At 35.0% G+C, this 19604-nt stretch overlaps 3 protein-coding genes across 5 annotated transcripts; 1 reads left to right on the forward strand and 2 right to left on the reverse strand.

Moving 5' to 3' along the window:
• Positions 1–219: 219 nt before the first annotated feature.
• On the reverse strand, positions 220–5072 carry LOC130968841 (synaptotagmin-5). The gene is made up of 12 exons (XM_057894319.1): positions 4551–5072; positions 4390–4437; positions 4117–4237; positions 3812–3933; positions 3390–3491; positions 2852–2926; positions 2668–2747; positions 2404–2554; positions 2060–2290; positions 1219–1515; positions 816–929; positions 220–564 (listed from the first exon to the last, which is right to left on the reverse strand). The coding sequence occupies exons 1-12, from the start codon at positions 4761–4763 to the stop codon at positions 418–420; spliced, it is 1701 nt and encodes a 566-aa protein (XP_057750302.1). The 5' UTR covers positions 4764–5072; the 3' UTR covers positions 220–417.
• Positions 5073–11230: 6158 nt separating this feature from the next.
• LOC130968860 (putative chloride channel-like protein CLC-g) lies at positions 11231–15491 on the forward strand. 2 transcript variants are annotated; one of them, XM_057894346.1, is made up of 8 exons: positions 11231–11444; positions 11534–11734; positions 11915–12092; positions 12290–12552; positions 13027–13296; positions 13400–14217; positions 14320–14528; positions 14811–15491. In XM_057894346.1, exons 1-8 carry the CDS (start codon positions 11293–11295, stop codon positions 14952–14954), a joined length of 2235 nt encoding a protein of 744 aa, XP_057750329.1. In that variant the 5' UTR covers positions 11231–11292; the 3' UTR covers positions 14955–15491. The 2 variants fall into 2 exon arrangements, with proteins under 2 accessions (XP_057750329.1, XP_057750321.1); XM_057894338.1 differs by having other exon boundaries at positions 13400–14528.
• A 175-nt stretch (positions 15492–15666) lies between these two features.
• LOC130968879 (calmodulin-binding receptor-like cytoplasmic kinase 3) lies at positions 15667–19356 on the reverse strand. 2 transcript variants are annotated; one of them, XM_057894367.1, is made up of 7 exons: positions 18170–19356; positions 17859–18050; positions 17386–17657; positions 17058–17223; positions 16887–16976; positions 16153–16451; positions 15667–15994 (listed from the first exon to the last, which is right to left on the reverse strand). In XM_057894367.1, exons 1-7 carry the CDS (start codon positions 18429–18431, stop codon positions 15785–15787), a joined length of 1491 nt encoding a protein of 496 aa, XP_057750350.1. In that variant the 5' UTR covers positions 18432–19356; the 3' UTR covers positions 15667–15784. The 2 variants fall into 2 exon arrangements, with proteins under 2 accessions (XP_057750350.1, XP_057750340.1); XM_057894357.1 differs by having other exon boundaries at positions 17859–18071; positions 18170–19355.
• Positions 19357–19604: the final 248 nt, after the last annotated feature.

The raw sequence follows: 19604 nt of genomic DNA on the forward strand, positions 1-19604 counted from the left end.
GTGGCCTTTTAAAGATTTTTTTTCCTTTAGCTATAATGATATCAAAGTATATGAAAAGATGGCAAAAGTTTATTTTATAAATAGAAATCGATTTTAGGTTTCACAAAATTGTTTTGGATGTGTATATGACGTTGGACAGAAAACAGCAGGTCGATAAAATATAAGCATGACAAGAGGCGGTGGCATAGAGGTTAGAGCTAATGATCAAAGCAATTAACAGGGCAAGAAGATTTCAAGGGATAATGTGGTACAAAAATGTTTATATCTTTACCATGTTTGATGAGTATGTACATTGCTTATTATAACCAGTAGAAAGATTCAAAATACACAATACAATAGCAGAAGTATGTTGGTGACAATATGGTCTACGTTATGCACAACTGTATTCTCTATGAACTTACATATTGTGTCAGAAACTCAAGAATCACGGTAAATTGGTTGAGGCATCCACTTGAGATGCAAATTCAAATAACCAGATTTTGCACCTTCAAGCTCAAAACGTTCTTTGTATTCCCCCTCCAATATGACCCTAGTAAGCGTCAATATGCATCTTCCCATATAATCCTGCATCAATTAAGGGCGCAACCATCAGAAAATGATAAATTGACATATCTTTTTTTTTTTTGTGTGTGGGCAGAAGACACATCCATAGATTTATAACCTCCATTCAGCTGTTAATGCTCTTGATACAACATTGTCAGTCCACACATAATTGGTATATAAACTTTAGAGCCAATTGACTTTAAACTCATTGAGACAATAAAAAAATGGGGCAATCTTGGTAACTAATTGAACAAACGGTGCATATATTTTACCTTTCCGAATGTGTCATGGTCATACACTTCCACCATTAGCATATCATGTAATCCATCCTCAACCACGAAGTCAAATGTTTGATTCCAAACAGGATTCAAGCAGTCATTGACAACCTGTGAATTTAACAAGCTTCCTGGGTCACGTAAGTTCATAATGTATTGATAATTAACTAAGCTGCAATAATATAAAGCAGCGGAAAACATGAAATGCACCATTCTAGATATCATCCACAATTCCCCCATAATCCACCCCAAGAGTAAAGGAAAAAGATATAAAAGTAAGTATAATAGAGTTCGTAAACCATATCTATATTTGTTTCAGACCCATTTCTATGATTCTCGAAATGATCCTGAAGTGCAAGTTACTTTTTGTACTTGGTCCATCAAAATGAGAAGACCATACCCTGGTTTTATTTTTAGTTTCTGCTTTCTTCAAACTAAGAACAACAAAAGGATCAGATTTCCCCAGGAGATCGGTTGCAGGCAAATCTTCAGCAGATATCACTGTAACAGAAAGGACTCCTCTAATAATAACCTCCTTTCTCTTCTGTGTAAATTCATTTTCATTTCCATTAGACTCTATTCCATTTGTTGAACTTTTGAGAACCTTTTCCAAGGATGTCATTGAGTACTTGGTAGCAAATGGGTTGGTAAAGCTATTCTCCATGCCAAAAGGAATGTACAAAAGCTCCAAATGTACCTGAGCATAAAGAACAAAAATTAAGAGAAAAACAAAATCTATTTTTTATGTCAGACATACAGTGGAAAATATGTTTTTTACATTTCTTTTTATATAAACAAAAGTTTTCAAACAAAGAAAATGAATATAATTTCAAACATTATTGATTAGTACCATTCAGTTTTTGAACTATGGAAAGCAGAAGCATCTACATTTCAAAAATGATATTACATCTTTGTGGTTTAAAATGGACAAGTGCTCAGTGTGAATGAAAGAGGATCACTTAATAAAAAAAACACAGAAAGAGACTCCAGTTGCAAAGTGCATAATCCCATTTCTACATGAAGCAACCAAGTTATTTTTCGAATAACTGTTGTATATACCACCCAATGCATGGAGCCAACAAACTAATTTTTTCTCATAATATATAGGAAGATAAGACAATTGACAAACTAACAATCCCAGAAGGATAGGTTGATGATGGCTCAAATAGACTTTATTTATCATCTAAGGTTCTTAGAAAGTCATCTGATGGTAGATTTTCCAACAAAATAGGAATTCTCACCTGCCCTCTGTTCTTGTTATCTCTTTGGATCTCCAAATCCTTAACCAGCTTCAACCACTTATCGTTAACTTTACCAGGCTCAAGTTCACTAAGCTTGACATGAGCACACCCAATCAATTCAGATGATTGTAAACCTTCAGAATCAAAGATTTTAACCACTAAGTGCTGAGTGGACTGATCTTCAACAATAAAATCAAAGTGTTCGTTCCAAATAGGATTCAAATCATTGTTCTGCAGGGAAGAAGAAGAAAGAGTGTTATTTCTTCCACAATTTAATAAATTAAATGCTTGCAAGAGAATGGTATATAATAGAGACAGAAAAGGGATGGATGAATCTAACTTACAATTGTCTTGCTAGTCTTCATTCTGTCACGTAAAGGCCGTATGTATAAGACAGCATATGGATCCGATTTCCCAATGATATCCTTGTTTGTCAATTCCCTTGCTTGCACAAGCTTTACTTCTAATATCCCGACAGGCTTCAACTCCAGATCACTGGACCATAAAATACAGTGAGGACCAAAATGGAAAATCTGGAATATAGCAAACCAATATCATACCACAGTATCTTCTGATTTGTAGTTAAAGTACTCCTATAACTTGAATACCTGTAGTCTCCAGGCAAGATAGTTACAACTTTTCTCACAGGCCATGTAATAGAATCTTCAACAGCATCCCGAATTGCCCCCTGAAACAATATAGTAGACCTAATTATTATAAAACACCTTATTTTAGGCACATAACCAATTCATCTTAGAGGCAGGAATTGGAAATGGTGGTAGCAGTTCAAACCTCAATTGCATCGTATAATCCAGGGATTGCTGATATGTCACCGCCAACGACTTTCAATGTAAAATCCAAGTTTTTCTGAAAGTTAAAAGTTCTGAAAAATTAAATATATTACACATAGGTTCCTGAGCTTTTCAGGTCTTTGTAGAAATATGGCTTGGCAAGTGGACAAACTGAGAATGTTGGGATGAAGGCACTGCATGCAGTCAGTGTGGGTGTATTTGAGAACACTAAATATACGAGCTATGAGCAAAGAGACAGTTCCCATGGCAAGTACCTCAGATCAAGTCAGAATTAACACTCTTACTGTTGTGCCTAGCCTTGCCTAATATGTAAGAAATTTAATAAACACCTAAATGCATTTTTTTTTATATATTATTTGGATGATCTTGCAAAAGCATATAACCTCAGTTTAACTTGACTGAAAATGAACCTCAAGATTGCATTTGGCCCCATTGGATACTACCATTGGAAGCCTAATACTAATGCAGATGCACTGAAACACATGGAAAGTGCCTAAATTCAAGAAAAAATATCGTACCTTGTGTCTTAAAGAATAGCTAATGGCTCCAAAACCAGGAAATTCATCAACTAGTGGCTTAAAAATCAATCTGAAAACACCTGTAAATCCTATATTTTTTACCTGAAACGAGAGAGAGGAGCAAGAACACAAAATCAACTATAACCGTTCAAGGAGTGCATCAATCCTTCTTTCATTTTTGGATGGAAATGATTAAATGAATACATCAACTTAATATCGTTAATATCGTGACTTGTGTAAACGAATGATGTTTGAAATTTAGAAAGCCTCAATCATAAACATTTCTATACATTAGCAAAATTAGCAGGCAAACTGAATATAAGGACTGGAGAAATGAACGTCAAAATAAATAAGTAGGCAACCGGTTAATTTGAAGAGATCTAATCAGATACACCGCAATAAGTAAAAGTGAAGACATTCACCTGTACTGGTAGTGCAACACCAAGCAGAGTTTTAATATCAAGTATAATGCTTGGATTGCCATCCCACTGCATTTCCAACTCCATTGTAACACCATCCCCTCCATCTTCAATTATAGAAACCCCTAAAGAACAGCGAAATTTCATGACATCCATTAGCAGAAGCTCCAGTAAGAAAATTTGAAACTAAGATGAATAACACGATTGCATAAAACAAACAAAACACGAAGTCCACATTCTAGAAAACAAATAACCATTCTAAATTTCAATTGAAGCAAATGAAAGACTGAATTAAGAAAATTCCAAACCTGTAAACTGTGGTGCAACAGTGCCAAGAGTAAACTTGGAAAACTTGAGAGAAGCCAATATGATGGGTCTGTATTGTTCTAGAATCGGTTCCACCGACATCTTTATGAGCTCAGAAGCAGCCTAACAGTACCACCAGATTCATGTCCACATTAATAAATTATAGAAAGAAACTAAAACAAAACAAAACAGTTATGAATTAGGCAAATTAATGAACCAAAATCCAAGATATGTTCATTAATCAGAAGTCATAATGAGAGTGAAGTTGAAGTTACTTCATTAACATAGGGCCAGATCTTAGTAAGATGCGAGTTGAGCCACGTTAACTGAAGAAACACAAACACAAAAACAAGAAAAGAAAGTGAAGAGTGTGAGAGTCTAACGAATGAGTTAATTAATTGCCAGATGCAAAGAATACGAACAAGAAGAGAGAGCATAACTTCTGGCGGTTGGAGAAGACGACCCAAGAAGGGTAGAACTGAGGCGGGAGGAGCTTTCTGGAATCTTCGACGGACATCCTGGCGAAGGCGGCGATGGTGGCGGCGAGCTGAGATCGCTGCTTGGAGCGAGCATTCTCTGAGCGGACGAATCCGACGATGACGGCGAGCCCCACCACTACCCCCACCACCAACCCAAACACGAAACCCATCCCTTTCTTTTTCTTTGCTTCCTTCTACAGTCACACCGATTCTGTGCTTGTTTGTGATCCCGGGGAGGAAAAACGTGTGATAACGATGCTCCTTCTCTCTCTTTCAGTGATAAGAATGAAATGAATCACAATAATTGTTACTACAGTAACTAGTGGAGTAGTACTTGTACGGAAGCGGTGATTACTGATTAGTGATAGTGTTTATTGTTAAGCGGGAGCTTAATTTTACAACTTAGAAGTTGATTACGGTTTAATCGAGGTAGAGCCAGACAGCGAAACCACCTCATTAGTTATTACTGCAATTAACTAAAACTCTGACTTTGGTCTACGTTATTTTTCTTTTCTTTTTTCATTGGAAGTCAGAGAGTCACGCCACCCACGCACTCTTTGGTTGCGTTAAATTGAATTTCTTCCGTTTATTGAGGTTTAAGCCGTCCCACCAATGGAATGTCGCCATGTCAGCATTTATTTTTTTAATTAGTAAACATAATTAATTAATTACTCATCCATTTTCGGCTGAAGATAATGGGAATAGGGATCCGTCTACTCATGTAATGTTGTTGAGATCTTTTTATATTTTATATGGTTTTAAAGAAAATTTTCCATTTTTGAGGATAACGTGAATGGTTATATGTGGATACGCATGACTAGGTCACCCTTGGTCCCTTGCATTTTATAGGAAGCGTTAAAAGATTGCTACATGACAATATTGGCTAGAAATCTAGAATTGATATTTTTTATAGCACGGGCTAAGTCCAGTCTTAAGTTTTAAGGCACATGTAGTTTAAATTTAGGTCCCCACTGCTAAGGTGACGAGTATATACAAATTAACAAATACTATGTAGACAAGAACAAAAATTACTTAAGAAATGATTAGTACTTGACCTAGACTATATTGGCCTGATGACAAATCCTAAAATTGTGACAAACGGACTCTTCTGTTTGGTGAAAAGGACATTTTCTTGTTGAGCAGGTTTCCAGCTCTGCAGTGCACCAATCGCCAATTGCCATTTGGAGATATGAAACTAAATAAAAGGAACTTTTCGATGGGTACAAATTTGAAAAAAAAAAAAATTCTTCTTAGTCAACAAAAAAGTTTATTTCGTATAAAACTAAAAGGGAAAGGCAGTTGTTAATAAATTATTCTTGAAAGCGTAATTTGGGAGCACAAGATCACAAGGATAAGCTTCCTGTAAAAAAAAAATACTACAAGATGAATGTTTGTTTTTTTTTTAATCTGTGTGACGTGATTTTATATTTTTGGTCAAGTATGAGGAGAGGCATTTTTTATTGTAATTTGTAAAGAGGCTTTTAACTATGGGCTACATGGGCTTGATATGATAAATGAAAAGTGTAGCCCATTATACAAGGTTTTCATTGGTTTAGATATCACAACATTACTGGGCTCCTCATAGTCCAAGCCCAATAACAAATATCACTACATCAACCCCTTGACCCCCCAAAAAAAATTTATCTGATTAATTCATTAATAAAAAAAAATATCAGAGATTCGAATTCATCCGTAAAAAATTAGTCCATAACATTTTATTACAAAAATTTATTCATGCAGGTTTAAAGTCTTTAAAAACAACTCTCTCTTGACATTTTCAGGAAAAAAATAATAATATATATATGAAAAAAAAAGAATTAAGGAAGCAGGTGATAATAATGTTACATACATGTTATTATTGTTCCTTTTCAGTTCATAAATGGCTTCAATAATATAGCCACCCTAACAATGAAATAAAAAGGTGCAGCACAGTATTATGAGAGATCACTGATAAATGATATATAATGCGTTTCCAGTTCCACACCACTCATTACCATGCCCATGTCCTAGCTATAAAATCAAAAATCAAATTGGTAAGGTAGTAGCCAGTAACAAGTAACTTTATCATAATTGAACGTTATATACATACATACGCTCCTGTTCCCAATAATATGATCAATATTTAATTACATACATTATTCCCTTCTGGGAGAAGTTGTGATTATTATGATGATATTGGAATGTGAAATGAATCACTACGATGTAGCAGGAACAATCAGTAGATGTATGATTTACATTATTTATCTTCATGATGGAAGCAACTTGACTTAAATAATAAAAATAAAAATGAGACACAGAAACCTCAAACATACCCCACTTGAATCAATTGTGGTTGGTTACACCTAGGTGCTTATCTAATGGTCTTCCTTTGAACGGAAGGTTAGTTATCTAATCTAATGCAATTATTATTGCGTATGCATGTGTTGTGAAACAATTTCGTGAATGTACCAAACACATACTCATTGGCATTGCCGCCATTGCATAAGGAAGCTTCCCTCATTGCTCACTGCGTCCTAGTGTGCTATTGCTAATTAAAACCGAGACACTTGTAGAGTAGATTATGTTAAATGTTTACTTCATTTAATTATAATTACTTATTTTATTTATTTAAAAAAAAATATTAAAATTGATGTTTTATTTATTTATACGTAATATTTTCTTTTCAAACTCTAGTAATTTTTTTGGTTTAAAATAAAATAATATTTAACGTTTAAAAAAGAATTTCCTTTAATCTATATCTATATCCATTTGAAAGTACAGTTCTGCCTTTGCGGGATACATGTGCTAGCCCCTAAACCGAAATTAAAAATATTATTTACATATTAAAATTAGTGATTAAAATTAATTAATAATATATTTTTATTAAATATATATAATTTTATTTATTTTTAATATATATTTATATTTTAATATATATTTTATATTAATAATTTATTTTAATAGCTAATTTTAATATATAATTAGTATAATTTAAAAAGGAATAAACGAGTAATTACCTAAACATTTCGTCCATTGTTTTATTTGCGTGTCTTCTTTCACCGCATGTTTCTCTGGTGAAGATCCAACAAAAATAATTGAAAATCGAAATGTCAATATTCTCGTTAATAAATGAATAGATATAAAACGTTATGAACCATTTAGACTAGACGAATTGAATAGGTATAAAATATAAAATTTAATTTTTATTACAATAATATTATATCATTAAAACAATTATTATTTTTATTCACTATATGAATAATTATTTAAAAAATAGATATATAATTATATAATTATATAAAATATTTTATATTATCAGTATATTAAAATAAAATTTATTATATACATTGCCACATGGATCTATATCCTTTTTTCCTACTTCAATTTATAAAATCCGCTCACATTTATTGTATAAAATAATAGTAATTAAGAAGCAGTGGTAGCAATGTAAATATGTAATTGGTACACGCGCACAAGAATAAATGCGAAAAGCTAATAGCTAAAAGTAGAAAGCACTTCCTTCTATTGAGTTTATCGTTAAAAACCAAAACATAATTTTCAATTTAGTGACTCATCTGGACAGATGGATTAATTCAGCGACTCATAGATGACGAATGTGATAAGCAATCTAGTATCTTAAAAGAATCAAAATAAAGTATACAGAATTAATTCAACCTAAATTTGTCATGTTGTCTATTTATTCACTATGATCTATTTAAATAAATATAAAAAATTTTAATTTTATCTTAGGTATACAATATTTTTTTTTTGTTTTGCGATACTGAGTTTCATTTAAGGATTTGTTGCTGGCCAATGGGTTACTGTATGCACAAGACAAAATTTAAACTCCAATTTTATTTAAGCGGATTAATGAATTAATCACTAGACCACCCTAACTTGATTAGGTATACAATATTTTATTAATCAAATAAGTGTCAGATAGTTTGATTATTTGATTAAGCATGGAGTTGCCAATAACTTGACATCAAAAGGATATTCTCCTAGAAATTCAGAAGAAAAAAATAAAAATGAAGTCTTTCGCTGGAGAGAACTACTATCGCAATCCACTAAGTCCCACCAAGTCACTAACACATTATTGTCACTCAAAGTATGAAACATTTTTTTATTTGCAAATAATAAATATGTACGATGCCCTTAGACATTAGGTCCACACTTGTAATTTTAAATTCATGTGTACTACGGTGACAATTTTGCAAACGAAATATACAAGTATGCAATTAAAGAGTGAGTCACGCCCACTTTATTATTTCTTCCCAATCCCATATGCTAAAAATATAATATAATAAAAATATTATAAATTAAAGTATCTTCAAATAAGCAAAAGGTTGGTGAATATGTTCGACAGTATATATTCTAGCCATTAAGAAAAGAGTACATGTTAACATGTATCATTTTATGAAATATTTAAATATACTTTTTTATGCTTAACTGATTTAGTTATAATTTAATTAGATAAAAAGTAATTATAAATGTGCTATTTAAACTGATCTTATTACATATCTTTTAACTATAAATGTCTTTTTAAGTATTCTATATATAACATAATAATACTAATAGGGAATCCTAATTATAATACCAATGAGTATGAATAGTAGTAGTTTTTGACTTTTTTTTTTTTGTTACTAAATCTTTATTTCAGTTTATGAGATTCATGTGATTATTTATTTTAGTCTCCAAAATTTAAAATTATCTATATTGATCCTCCAAATTTAAGTCTGGGCACCAATGTGGTCCCTCGACTCTTTCCGGCGATGACTAGATAAACGAAGTACTTAAATAACATATTCTCTGCCACACTGAATGATGAGTAAACGACGCTGTTTATCCTTGACCCCCAAACAAGTTAGAAACGTCATTCAAGTAGACAACACTAATAGTGGAGCCTTAAAAGTCTGACTTGTTTAAAAGAGTTGTCTACTTAGACGACTTTTCTGACTTGTTTGAGCGCCAAAGATAAATGACGTCGTTTACTCATCATCCAGTGTGGCAAGAAAAGTGTCATCTTAGCACTCCATTTGCCAAGTCATCGCCGGAAAAAGTCGAGAGACTACATTGGTGCCCAAACTTAAATATGGAGGACCAGTATAGATAATTTTAAATTTTGAGGACTAAAATGAGCAATCCCATGAATCTCGAGGATCAAAATGGAGATTTAGTCACTTTTTTCTTTCTATCTATCTCTACTTTTATCTTTAAATTTGTAATTCGAGATTCATATTAGTCCTTAAGACACTTTTTGTTCATCAAAACACTAAAACGATGTCATTTTGTATTTAAAAAAAAAAAACTGAAAGCCTCCCCTCCGACCCTCTCCATCCCCCTTCCCCTTCCTCTTTTTCTTCTTTCTTCCGTTATTCTTTGTTCCTTGGCTTCTCTATTGCGGACTACCGGTGCAACCCACAAGACCATCGAAACTAGCCCCTTTTTCTTCACAAACTTGCTGCCGGTTGCCACCACCCTAGCGCCGCTGTCGAACCCAAACCGCGCGACATCTCCCTCTATCGTTCCTTCCCAAGCTGTTAGCCACTAGCAACTCCAGAAACCAACCCACGATCCCTTCTTCTTCCCTCCTCCTCATATTCTTATTCTCCTTGTTTTTCTCCTCCTCTTTGCACAAGACCAGCCACCGCCACCACCTTGCACCGCTGGCTCATTCCTTCCCTTCGGCCTCATCATCACTCACAGAACACGACCCCCAATTTTTCCTCTACCTCGCCAATCTCTCATTGACGTAGAAAAACTGCAGAACAGAAAATAGCTCTTTTTCTTTCTCCTTCTAGCAAGAACATGGTACAAGTCCAAAAGACTTATTATTTTTTCTTTATCTTTTTCTTTGCGTGTTTGATGCAGAAAACAAGAAGTCTAAGAAATGGAAAGTGATTCTAAGAGGTAAAAGATGCAGATTTTGGTGAAAAGGGAGAGAAAGTTGAGCGGGCATTGGTGGGTGGCTAGAAAAGGATGCCATAGATGAGAGGAAAAGGGATAGTCGGCATTGGGAAAGCGGAAGGGGAGGTGGAGGCTCTAGTTGTTATATATATATAATACAAAATGACGTGGTTTCAGTATTCATATGATCGGAAAGTGTCTTAAGGACTAGTATGAGTCCCGGAGTGCAAGTTCAATGATAAAATTGGATAACTATAAACTTTATAGACCACTTTCAGACTCGAGTGTAATTTCATGGATCACTTTAAAACTTACCTCATACTTTTCCTTCGTTATACTGAGTAAAAAAAATATTATTTATATATTAAAATTAACTATATTATATATCATTTAATTTATTTTTAATATATATTTTATATTAATAATTAATTTTAATATATATATATATATAACATAACATAATTATATTCTTAATTGATATATTTCTGGTCATCAAATTAGAATACTAAAGATTCATCACGAAAAAAAAAAAATTTAATTTTTATATATTAATCAGTATAAAATAATTTTATATAAATAATTTAACTATGTATTATCACTTTATTAAATGTAATAAAATTTTAGGCGTGTTGGATAAAAAATATTTAAAATAATATTTTTAAAATGATAATAAAAAAAACTAATATTTTTCAGCTGAAAAAGTAGTATATAATTTCACTTTACTACTCAACAGAAAACCAAAAAACTTGACAAGAGAGAGCACCAAACGCAACCACCACCAGCAGCGGCAGCAGCACGGCGGTCGTGGAAGCCATGCTGTTGGCGTTGAGGAAAGACACGCTTAATGGTGACCCTGAGTCTCTTCACCAACCTTTGCTTTCTTCCCAAAGATCCTTAGTCAACTCTACTTCTCAGGTTGCCATCGTAGGCTCCAATGTCTCCCCAATTGAGAGCCTTGACTACGAGTCAGTCCTTTTTCTTCTTCCTTCTTTCTTCCAAAGTTGGAAACTTTTCCGTTATCCATTTCCCAATCTTATCCCATTGGTTTGTGCAGGATCATAGAGAACGAGTTCTTCAAGCAGGATTGGAGAAGCAGAGGGGCCTCTCAGATATTCCAATACATATTCATGAAGTGGCTCTTGTGCTTCCTCATTGGTTTGATCGTTAGCCTCATCGCATTCTGCAACAATCTCGCTGTTGAGAATCTCGCTGGCATCAAGTTTGTTATCACATCCAATATGATGTTGGAAAGGAGGTACTTTTACTTTTCAATTTTTCATCCTTGCCTCTCTTTTCTAGTTTTGATGGATTGGAAACAGTGTTGTGAAATTGTGTTTATGTTTTCAGAATTTGTGCTTTTTGGTGTGCAGTAATGAATTGTTTTGTTTTTAGAATGTGAAGTTGCTGATAAAGTCTATGTATTAATTTCTTACAGGTTTCTGTTGGCATTTGCAGTATTTTTCGCTTCGAATTTGGGTCTCACTATCTTTTCTGCTGTAATCACGGCTTTGATAGCACCGGCAGCTACTGGTTCCGGTATACCGGAGGTGAAGGCTTACCTAAATGGGGTGGATGCACCTGGAATTTTTACTGTACGGACTCTGTTTGTTAAGGTACACAAATACCAGGCTCTCACATTCATGGAGCTCTAATTCGGATAGAAATTTTCATGATTTCAGCTTCATAATATATTTACTGAAATTGTTGTTTCCTAATTAGTACTCTGGATTCCTTTAATCTGTTCAGTCTAGCAAGGATTGTTGTTTGCACTGAAGTAGAGATTTACTTTGCTGTTTGGTTTTATGTACAGATTATTGGAAGCATTACAGCAGTGTCATCATCTCTTCTTATTGGGAAAGCAGGGCCCATGGTCCATACAGGTGCATGTGTGGCATCATTGTTGGGGCAGGGCGGGTCGAAGAGATATGGTTTAACGTGGAAGTGGTTACGCTTTTTTAAGAATGACCGAGATCGACGAGATTTGGTAATGTGTGGATCAGCTGCTGGAATTGCTGCTGCCTTTCGTGCCCCAGTTGGTGGGGTGTTGTTTGCTCTTGAAGAGATGACATCTTGGTGTGTTTTCCCAACTCCTGTATTGCTATGCATATATGTCATTACAATTTTTATTGACTCTAGTAAATTCTGTTAACTTTACTTACTTTGCTAAAGGATTCGAATCAGTTTTTTTCTCTCATATCGGCGAGTTCGAAAAGGATTTGTTGTTGGTTTTGTTTGATGTGCAATTTCTCTGTAGTCAATGGTTCCTACTTACAATGGATATCATACACATTAATCCAGACACTTTGAATTCTGCTTATAAATGTTTACATAAAAAGGGTTGATTGAGAAACTTCCTCAACCTTCAAACTGGAATCGCAATCACATAATTGCACTTTTGTGTTTTTATTTGTCCAAATTGGTTTTCTTCCAATTCTGCTCAATACATGGTCATTGATTTATCTTGTTAACTTCAAAATCCACAAGTCAATTTTGTTCCCCTCGGTATCTCACAAAGAAGCTAATTAAGCATTAATTTCTGTTCTCTAGGTGGAGAAGTGCACTTCTCTGGAGAGCTTTCTTCACAACAGCAATAGTTGCAATTGTGCTTCGTGCTATGATTGATGTATGTTTAAGTGGTAAATGTGGGTTATTTGGTAAAGGGGGACTGATAATGTTTGATGTTTATTCAGCAAGTATTTCATATCATTTGGCGGAAGTTCCTCTTGTGTTTATTCTTGGTGTTATAGGAGGGATTCTCGGAAGCTTATATAACTTTATGCTGAGCAAAGTTCTTCGTGTATACAATTTTATCAATGAGTAAGCATGACTATACTTAATTGTTTACAACAAAATTAGACATTTTATAATATTGTATAATGTATTATTCCACACTAATTTTTATCATCATTTAATATTGCAGGAAAGGCACCATATGCAAAATTGTGCTTGCCTGTGTAATCTCCATTTTTACCTCCTTTCTTCTTTTTGGATTGCCATGGTTTGCATCTTGCCAACCTTGTCCTCTTGATGCAGCAGAGCCTTGCCCAACAATAGGCCGATCCGGCAACTTCAAGAAATTCCAATGCCCACCCGATCACTACAATGATCTTGCCAGCCTCATTTTTAACACAAACGATGATGCTATTAGGAATCTATTTAGCAGGGACACTAATGAAGAGTTTCAGTATTCATCAATGTTCATCTTTTTCATCACATGCTTTTTCTTAAGTATCTTTAGCTATGGAGTTGTTGCTCCAGCTGGTCTCTTTGTGCCAGTTATTGTTACTGGTGCATCTTATGGTCGCTTTGTTGGCATGTTGGTAGGTAAAAGGACCAATCTTCACCATGGCCTTTATGCTGTTCTTGGTGCTGCTTCTTTTCTCGGTGGATCGATGAGGACAACAGTTTCGCTATGTGTAATTATGCTGGAATTGACAAATAATTTGTTATTGCTACCGTTGATCATGATGGTGCTTTTGGTATCCAAGACTGTAGCTGATGCTTTCAATGCAAATATATATGACCTTATTATGAAAGCCAAAGGTTTCCCTTATTTAGAAACTCATGCTGAACCATATATGAGGCAGCTAATGGTAGGTGACGTCGTCACGGGGCCACTTCAGATGTTTAACGGCATTGAGAAAGTCCGCAATATAGTGTTCATTCTCAAAACTACAAGGCACAACGGATTTCCTGTTATCGATGAGCCTCCACTTTCTGAAGCACCAGTTTTATCAGGTTTAATCCTCCGTGACCATCTTGTTACTTTGTTAAAGAATAAAGTTTTTTCGTCCACACCAAGGGCGATAGGGGATGATGTCTTCAAGAAATTTACATCAGATGATTTTGCAAAGAAGGGTTCAAACAAAGGTGAAAAGATAGAAGATATACAACTAACAGAGGAAGAAATGGAAATGTTCATAGATTTACATCCATTTACAAATACATCACCATATACTGTTGTGGAGACAATGTCACTGGGAAAGGCCCTTACACTTTTTCGAGAAGTAGGTTTAAGGCACCTGCTAGTGATACCCAAGATCACTGGTGTAAGTATTTTCTCTCCTTACTGCAATTTCTTATGGAAAAAGTTAAATGCTTTTGTGGTTGGTAAAAGCTGAGTGCTAAACTAATTTGGAAAATGTAGTGTGTCCTTGTTTTATTTCCCCTATAACAATGCAATTATATTAGGTAATAGGTTGGTGGAGTGGAACTGGTTTGTTACATGTCTTGTGTTATCTACCTTGCAATTCACAAGCTTCTTTTAGATCATCACACCAGGAATTCACCATTATTGTTCTCTATCTAAATTTTGTGCATGCTGGCTGCAGAGATCACCTGTAGTGGGTATACTAACGCGACACGACTTCATGCCGGAACATATATTGGGGGTGCATCCTTTGCTGGTAAGTAGCAGGTGGAAAAGACTAAGGTTCCGGTTCCGTTGTCTGGGAAATCTCTTCTCTGGCTTCTGAGTAATGCTACCAAAGCTTGAACTTCCAACAATTGTAGATATTCTTGTGTGGACAAGGCTTACATATTCATGAGTACACAGTACCCAGCTTCATGAAGGTGCTAATGGGGAGAATCACATTTGGTTCTTACGAAAATCTAGCCATGCTATATCCACAAGTCACTTGTCCTTCAATTATTGATCCGCATATGTACAGTGGATAGACCAAATAAGAAACATGATTGCCCTGGAATGTTCACATGAAATTTTGTTCTTTGGCAATGTCATGCTATTCCATGAAAAGTAGGGCTATAATTTGAAGTAGGTTTTCTTTTTATTTTTTATAGCTTCATACTTCAAATGTCATAATAATTGGTCTCTTCATATAGAGAAAATATGAAGTGTGGTGTATAATCATCTAATACCTACTCAGATTTGTAGCCATCTTTTTTATTTGTTTATAGGGATAGTTGTGGTCCAGAGGAATCACAGAATAATTCATTAACATAATCTTTTATGTTTCAAATTTCATTATCAACTATACAGTGAAAAGATTACATTGGAAACAAGTGGAAGCTCCTCACTTTACTTTAGGTAGTTTTTGTAACAGTTTTTCATGTTTTTTGCTACTTGCTTAACCTTCCACTTTACCCACTTTGAGAACGAGTTTATACAGTATTATTGTTAGAGAAATTAACTTAAGAAGAAAAAAAAAGAGAGAACAAAGACCCAAATAGAAAGAAATAAACTTCAATTCACAATGCCTGAAAGCAAACATGTTTAGACAGGATACAAGAGAAGAAAAAAAGAACCAAAAACAAGAGAACTCACAATCCCATCAAGAAGTTTTCACTAATTACTTCTTGAATTCTTAAAGTAATCTGCCCTAATTGACCACAATTGCTCTCCCACTGCTTTCATGTCAGGTCTATCTGTCCGGACGGGTGCTGCACACTGAAATGCCAAATCAAACATCTTCATCAGAACATCAGAGTTTACAGCTTCTTCCATTAACGGATCCACCAGCTCCACCACCCTTCCTTCATTGAACTTCCTGAAAGCCTGCAAAAAAATCCAAGCCATATAGTTTAAATGCTTGAAAATGAAACGAGGCAAGACAACAAAGCTTTTGATTATAGTACTAAGCAACTATAAATGGTCAATTAACACTAATGAAAAAACACAGAATTCACCTAAATAAGAATATATTATGAGCTTACCCATCTGAGTGTAACCCTCTCTTCAACAGTTTTCTTCAACTCCACAGGACGACGACCTGTTAAAATTTCTAAAAGCAAAATTCCAAATGAGTAAACATCACTCTTGGTAGTGAGTTGGTATGTTTTCATATACTCAGGATCCAAATAACCAACTGTTCCCTTCACTTTGGTAGAAATGTGTGTTTGATCGGAGTTCATAGGGCCAATTCTTGCAAATCCAAAATCAGCAACTTTAGCTCGCATGCTTTCTGTCAGAAGAATGTTGGATGATTTCACATCTCGATGGATAATTGGCTTCTCTGTTCCAAGACAAAGGCTAGGAATCAATTGGCAGATCTATAAAGAGTAGACTATTGCACAAAGATGCCAATTGTGCAAGGGAACAAGTATCTATCATTATTTGGTCCCCGCCAAAAAAACGTTATCAATCATGAATAACTGGACATTATCAATGTAAAGAGAGGGTCGGTCCCAAAACGGGAAAAAGTAAGAATATGTTGAAAAGGTATCAATGATCATGACTTGAGCATTATGCCATGTGGATAGAGTGTGCTTCCATGAAAAATAACACAATAACAATATTTAAAGTTCTTTGAACTTTAGATTCTTGGAGTCTTGTTTACACTCTGATCATCTAAACTGTAGTGTACAATATTAATGAATTCGGCTTATAAAAAGAGAGAATGGAAAAAGACTGAACGGGAGAGAGTTGCAAAAATGGAGAGATTACTGACCTGCATACAGATGCAAATAGGTCAAGCCATGAGCAACATCAATAGCAATTTCCAGGCGCTGATTGAAGTCTAGGATTTTTCCACGCTGACCTGTGAGTTAAATAAACGTGGGATTCCAAATCATTTTCTATTTGAAGACAACCATTTGTAAAGAATAGAACAGGCTCTTACCATCTAAGTGTTCTCGAAGAGTACCATTCGGCACATACTCTGTAATAAGAAGGCGTTCATGTCCTTTTTCAATGTAACCTAGTAGCTTCACTAGGTTCCGATGATCAATTTTAGCCAGAAGTTCAACTTCACTGCTGAATTCAGTTCTCAAGCTCTCAAAATGTTCCTAAACAATTAAGTCATTTCAGCAAGAGAAAATAAGTACTTCTACCCTTTTAAGAGATTGAAAATCAACTTATACTTAATTCCCTTAAAAACAGAATCCAGAACTTTAGCATTAAAACTAGGATACAGAATTTCAATCTACATATGACGATCAACTTCTTACCCTTTTTGCACGTTTTACAGCCACGACGTGGCCATCTTCTAACTGAGCCTTGTAGACAGTTCCAAAACCTCCTTCTCCTATCTGCAATGTTTCTGAGAAGTTACGGGTAGCTCTTGCAATCTGATTGAGGTTGAGATGCAATGATTCAATTCTTTTGAGTTTTGGAGACGCTGAGAATCTTGAAGGACTAGGTGGCACTCGAAGTGGACTGGCTGGGACTTGGACCTTTTCCGGGACAGAATTTGCTTCGAAGGAGGAAGCCGAGTCCAATACTACAGCAAAATTTTCGTTATTCCTCATTTAAGTATGATGGAAGCACAATTTCATATGATAATGTAAGCTGAACATTTAAAATGATACAGCAAAAGATCCTATCCAGAATTCATAATATTATTACATTAAAATGCCTGACACAGAGGTTATCAAAGGAAAGTCCAAAAACAAGATAAAAAACACTGCTAAAAACAACTCACTTGAATTCGGGTCCTTGGTCAAAACAGCATGAGCAGTTGCTTTTCGCTTCTTCCCATATATACATGGACAAAGAACAGCACAACATACCAACAATGCTCCGCCCGCGAAAAGCCCAACTTTGGGAGACACATCGTTGGAAACCCCTTGCGATTCAGATTTACTGCTCGAATCCTTCTGAAGTAGTTTCCTTCCTGCCATCGAAGGTAAGTTAACTGCAAACAATAGATTGTAATACAACGGTTAAAAGAGAAGTTGTTTCCAATTCTGGAAATTTAGCCTGTGCATAAACTAACATCTCGGTGATCCATACCAAATGAGCCATCCATTGCGCAGTTGTTACTTCCAAAGTAGTCCTTCAAATTGCAACCATTTGCAATGTACAATTGGAGGGCCTCACAGAAAGCAACTTTGTTAACTACATTCCCATTTATGTAAAACAGTTCTTCACCATCACTAGAATATGAATGAGCTACCCAATCAGTGCCACAATCATTTGATCTCAAGATAACTGCTGAGCTAGAAATTATTGACAATTGGAGTAACAGCATCAATAATAATGCAAAGATGGCCATTCTCAACTAAACAGTGCAGTCCAATTGCAGTTCTCAGTATTACTATAGAATGAAAGCATTTCCCTGTAACACACACCTAGAGAAGCTAGCACGAAGCTGGTGTATACAACTTCTGCCAAACAAAACCTAAAGAAACCTGATCAAAGCATCATATCACAATTTACCCTAAATAGTACCTGGAATTTCACCAAACCCCAAATGACTCTTGGTGTCACAGTTCAAAAACACTCAACAAAAGGAGAAGCTTTTCCCCTTTCTCTGAACTATCCTAGCAACAATCGATAAATCTATTAGCCCAATTCACTAGAAAAATTGAATTGGGCTATCAAGAACTGAGAAGGCCAAGATGAATTTCTGCAGGGAAAAAAAAAAGGCAAGAGAGATCAAAGCAAAAGAGAAGTTGCCTTTTTTATCACGGGTGCTTGAAATTCAACAATCTCAAACACCCAGTTCGAAGAATCCGACAAAAAGAAATCACAAGGAGCCAGCTGGCATGGAATCCAAGACCATGGAAAGCTATCAAGTGTTGTTAGAACTTAGAACAACTCCGATTACTCAATTCCTTGCATAGGCGAAACACGTGGACAGCATAATAGGACAAAAGAACAGAACTTTGAGCTGAAAACCAAGGAAAGCTGGGATTTTGGGATTTGGGAAATGAGGAAGAAAGGGGGTTAGAGCTTAAAGCATAGCAAGAAGGGAAAAGAAACAAACACACAATAAGAGGCGGCTATGGAGGAAAATTTCATAAACCCGGTTTCACACTCGAAAATAATTCAGAAAATTGTGTTTTTGTTTAATATATATAACAGATAAGAAGAATCAAATAATTTTATAATTTACTATTCAGCAAAGTCTGCATAGAGAGATGCACAGAGAGAGTTTAGAAAGAGAAAAGAAGAAAGCAATGGTGGACTCTGACGTATATAACTCATTGCCGTCTCTAGTATGATATACTCTTCATCTTATAGTCCTATATTAATTTAATATTATTAATATATTTATTTAACTGTTTATTTTATTCATTCTAATATAATTATGATTACGGTATTATTGTGTTGTGTTGTGCTGCGTTTTGATTTTGATATGGCGTGGTTGACCAATTGAACTTTGGAAGTCTGCAGAGAGAAGAGTGGAAATGTTGTGGAATTACCCGGAAACTATCTGGGGGGC

Source organism: Arachis stenosperma, chromosome 1 (assembly GCF_014773155.1).
Source record: "Arachis stenosperma cultivar V10309 chromosome 1, arast.V10309.gnm1.PFL2, whole genome shotgun sequence".
NCBI classification, from domain to species: Eukaryota; Viridiplantae; Streptophyta; class Magnoliopsida; order Fabales; family Fabaceae; genus Arachis; species Arachis stenosperma.

Excerpts from the sequence above, each read along its gene's own strand:
- LOC130968879 (XM_057894357.1), bottom strand. The coding sequence starts at position 18,431 with ATGGCCATCTTTGCATTATTATTGATGCTGTTACTCCAATTGTCAATA. Across the intron at positions 17,658-17,858 it reads GACCAAGGACCCGAATTCAA|TATTGGACTCGGCTTCCTCC; the intron begins GTGAGTTGTTTT and ends ATTTTGCTGTAG. Across the intron at positions 17,224-17,385 it reads CTGTAAAACGTGCAAAAAGG|GAACATTTTGAGAGCTTGAG; the intron begins GTAAGAAGTTGA and ends TTAATTGTTTAG.
- LOC130968841 (XM_057894319.1), bottom strand. The coding sequence starts at position 4,763 with ATGGGTTTCGTGTTTGGGTTGGTGGTGGGGGTAGTGGTGGGGCTCGCC. Across the intron at positions 4,238-4,389 it reads TCTGGCCCTATGTTAATGAA|GCTGCTTCTGAGCTCATAAA; the intron begins GTAACTTCAACT and ends TGGTACTGTTAG. Across the intron at positions 2,748-2,851 it reads GATTATACGATGCAATTGAG|GGGGCAATTCGGGATGCTGT; the intron begins GTTTGAACTGCT and ends ATATTGTTTCAG.
- LOC130968860 (XM_057894338.1), top strand. The coding sequence starts at position 11,293 with ATGCTGTTGGCGTTGAGGAAAGACACGCTTAATGGTGACCCTGAGTCT. Across the intron at positions 11,735-11,914 it reads AATATGATGTTGGAAAGGAG|GTTTCTGTTGGCATTTGCAG; the intron begins GTACTTTTACTT and ends AATTTCTTACAG. Across the intron at positions 12,553-13,026 it reads CTTGAAGAGATGACATCTTG|GTGGAGAAGTGCACTTCTCT; the intron begins GTGTGTTTTCCC and ends TCTGTTCTCTAG.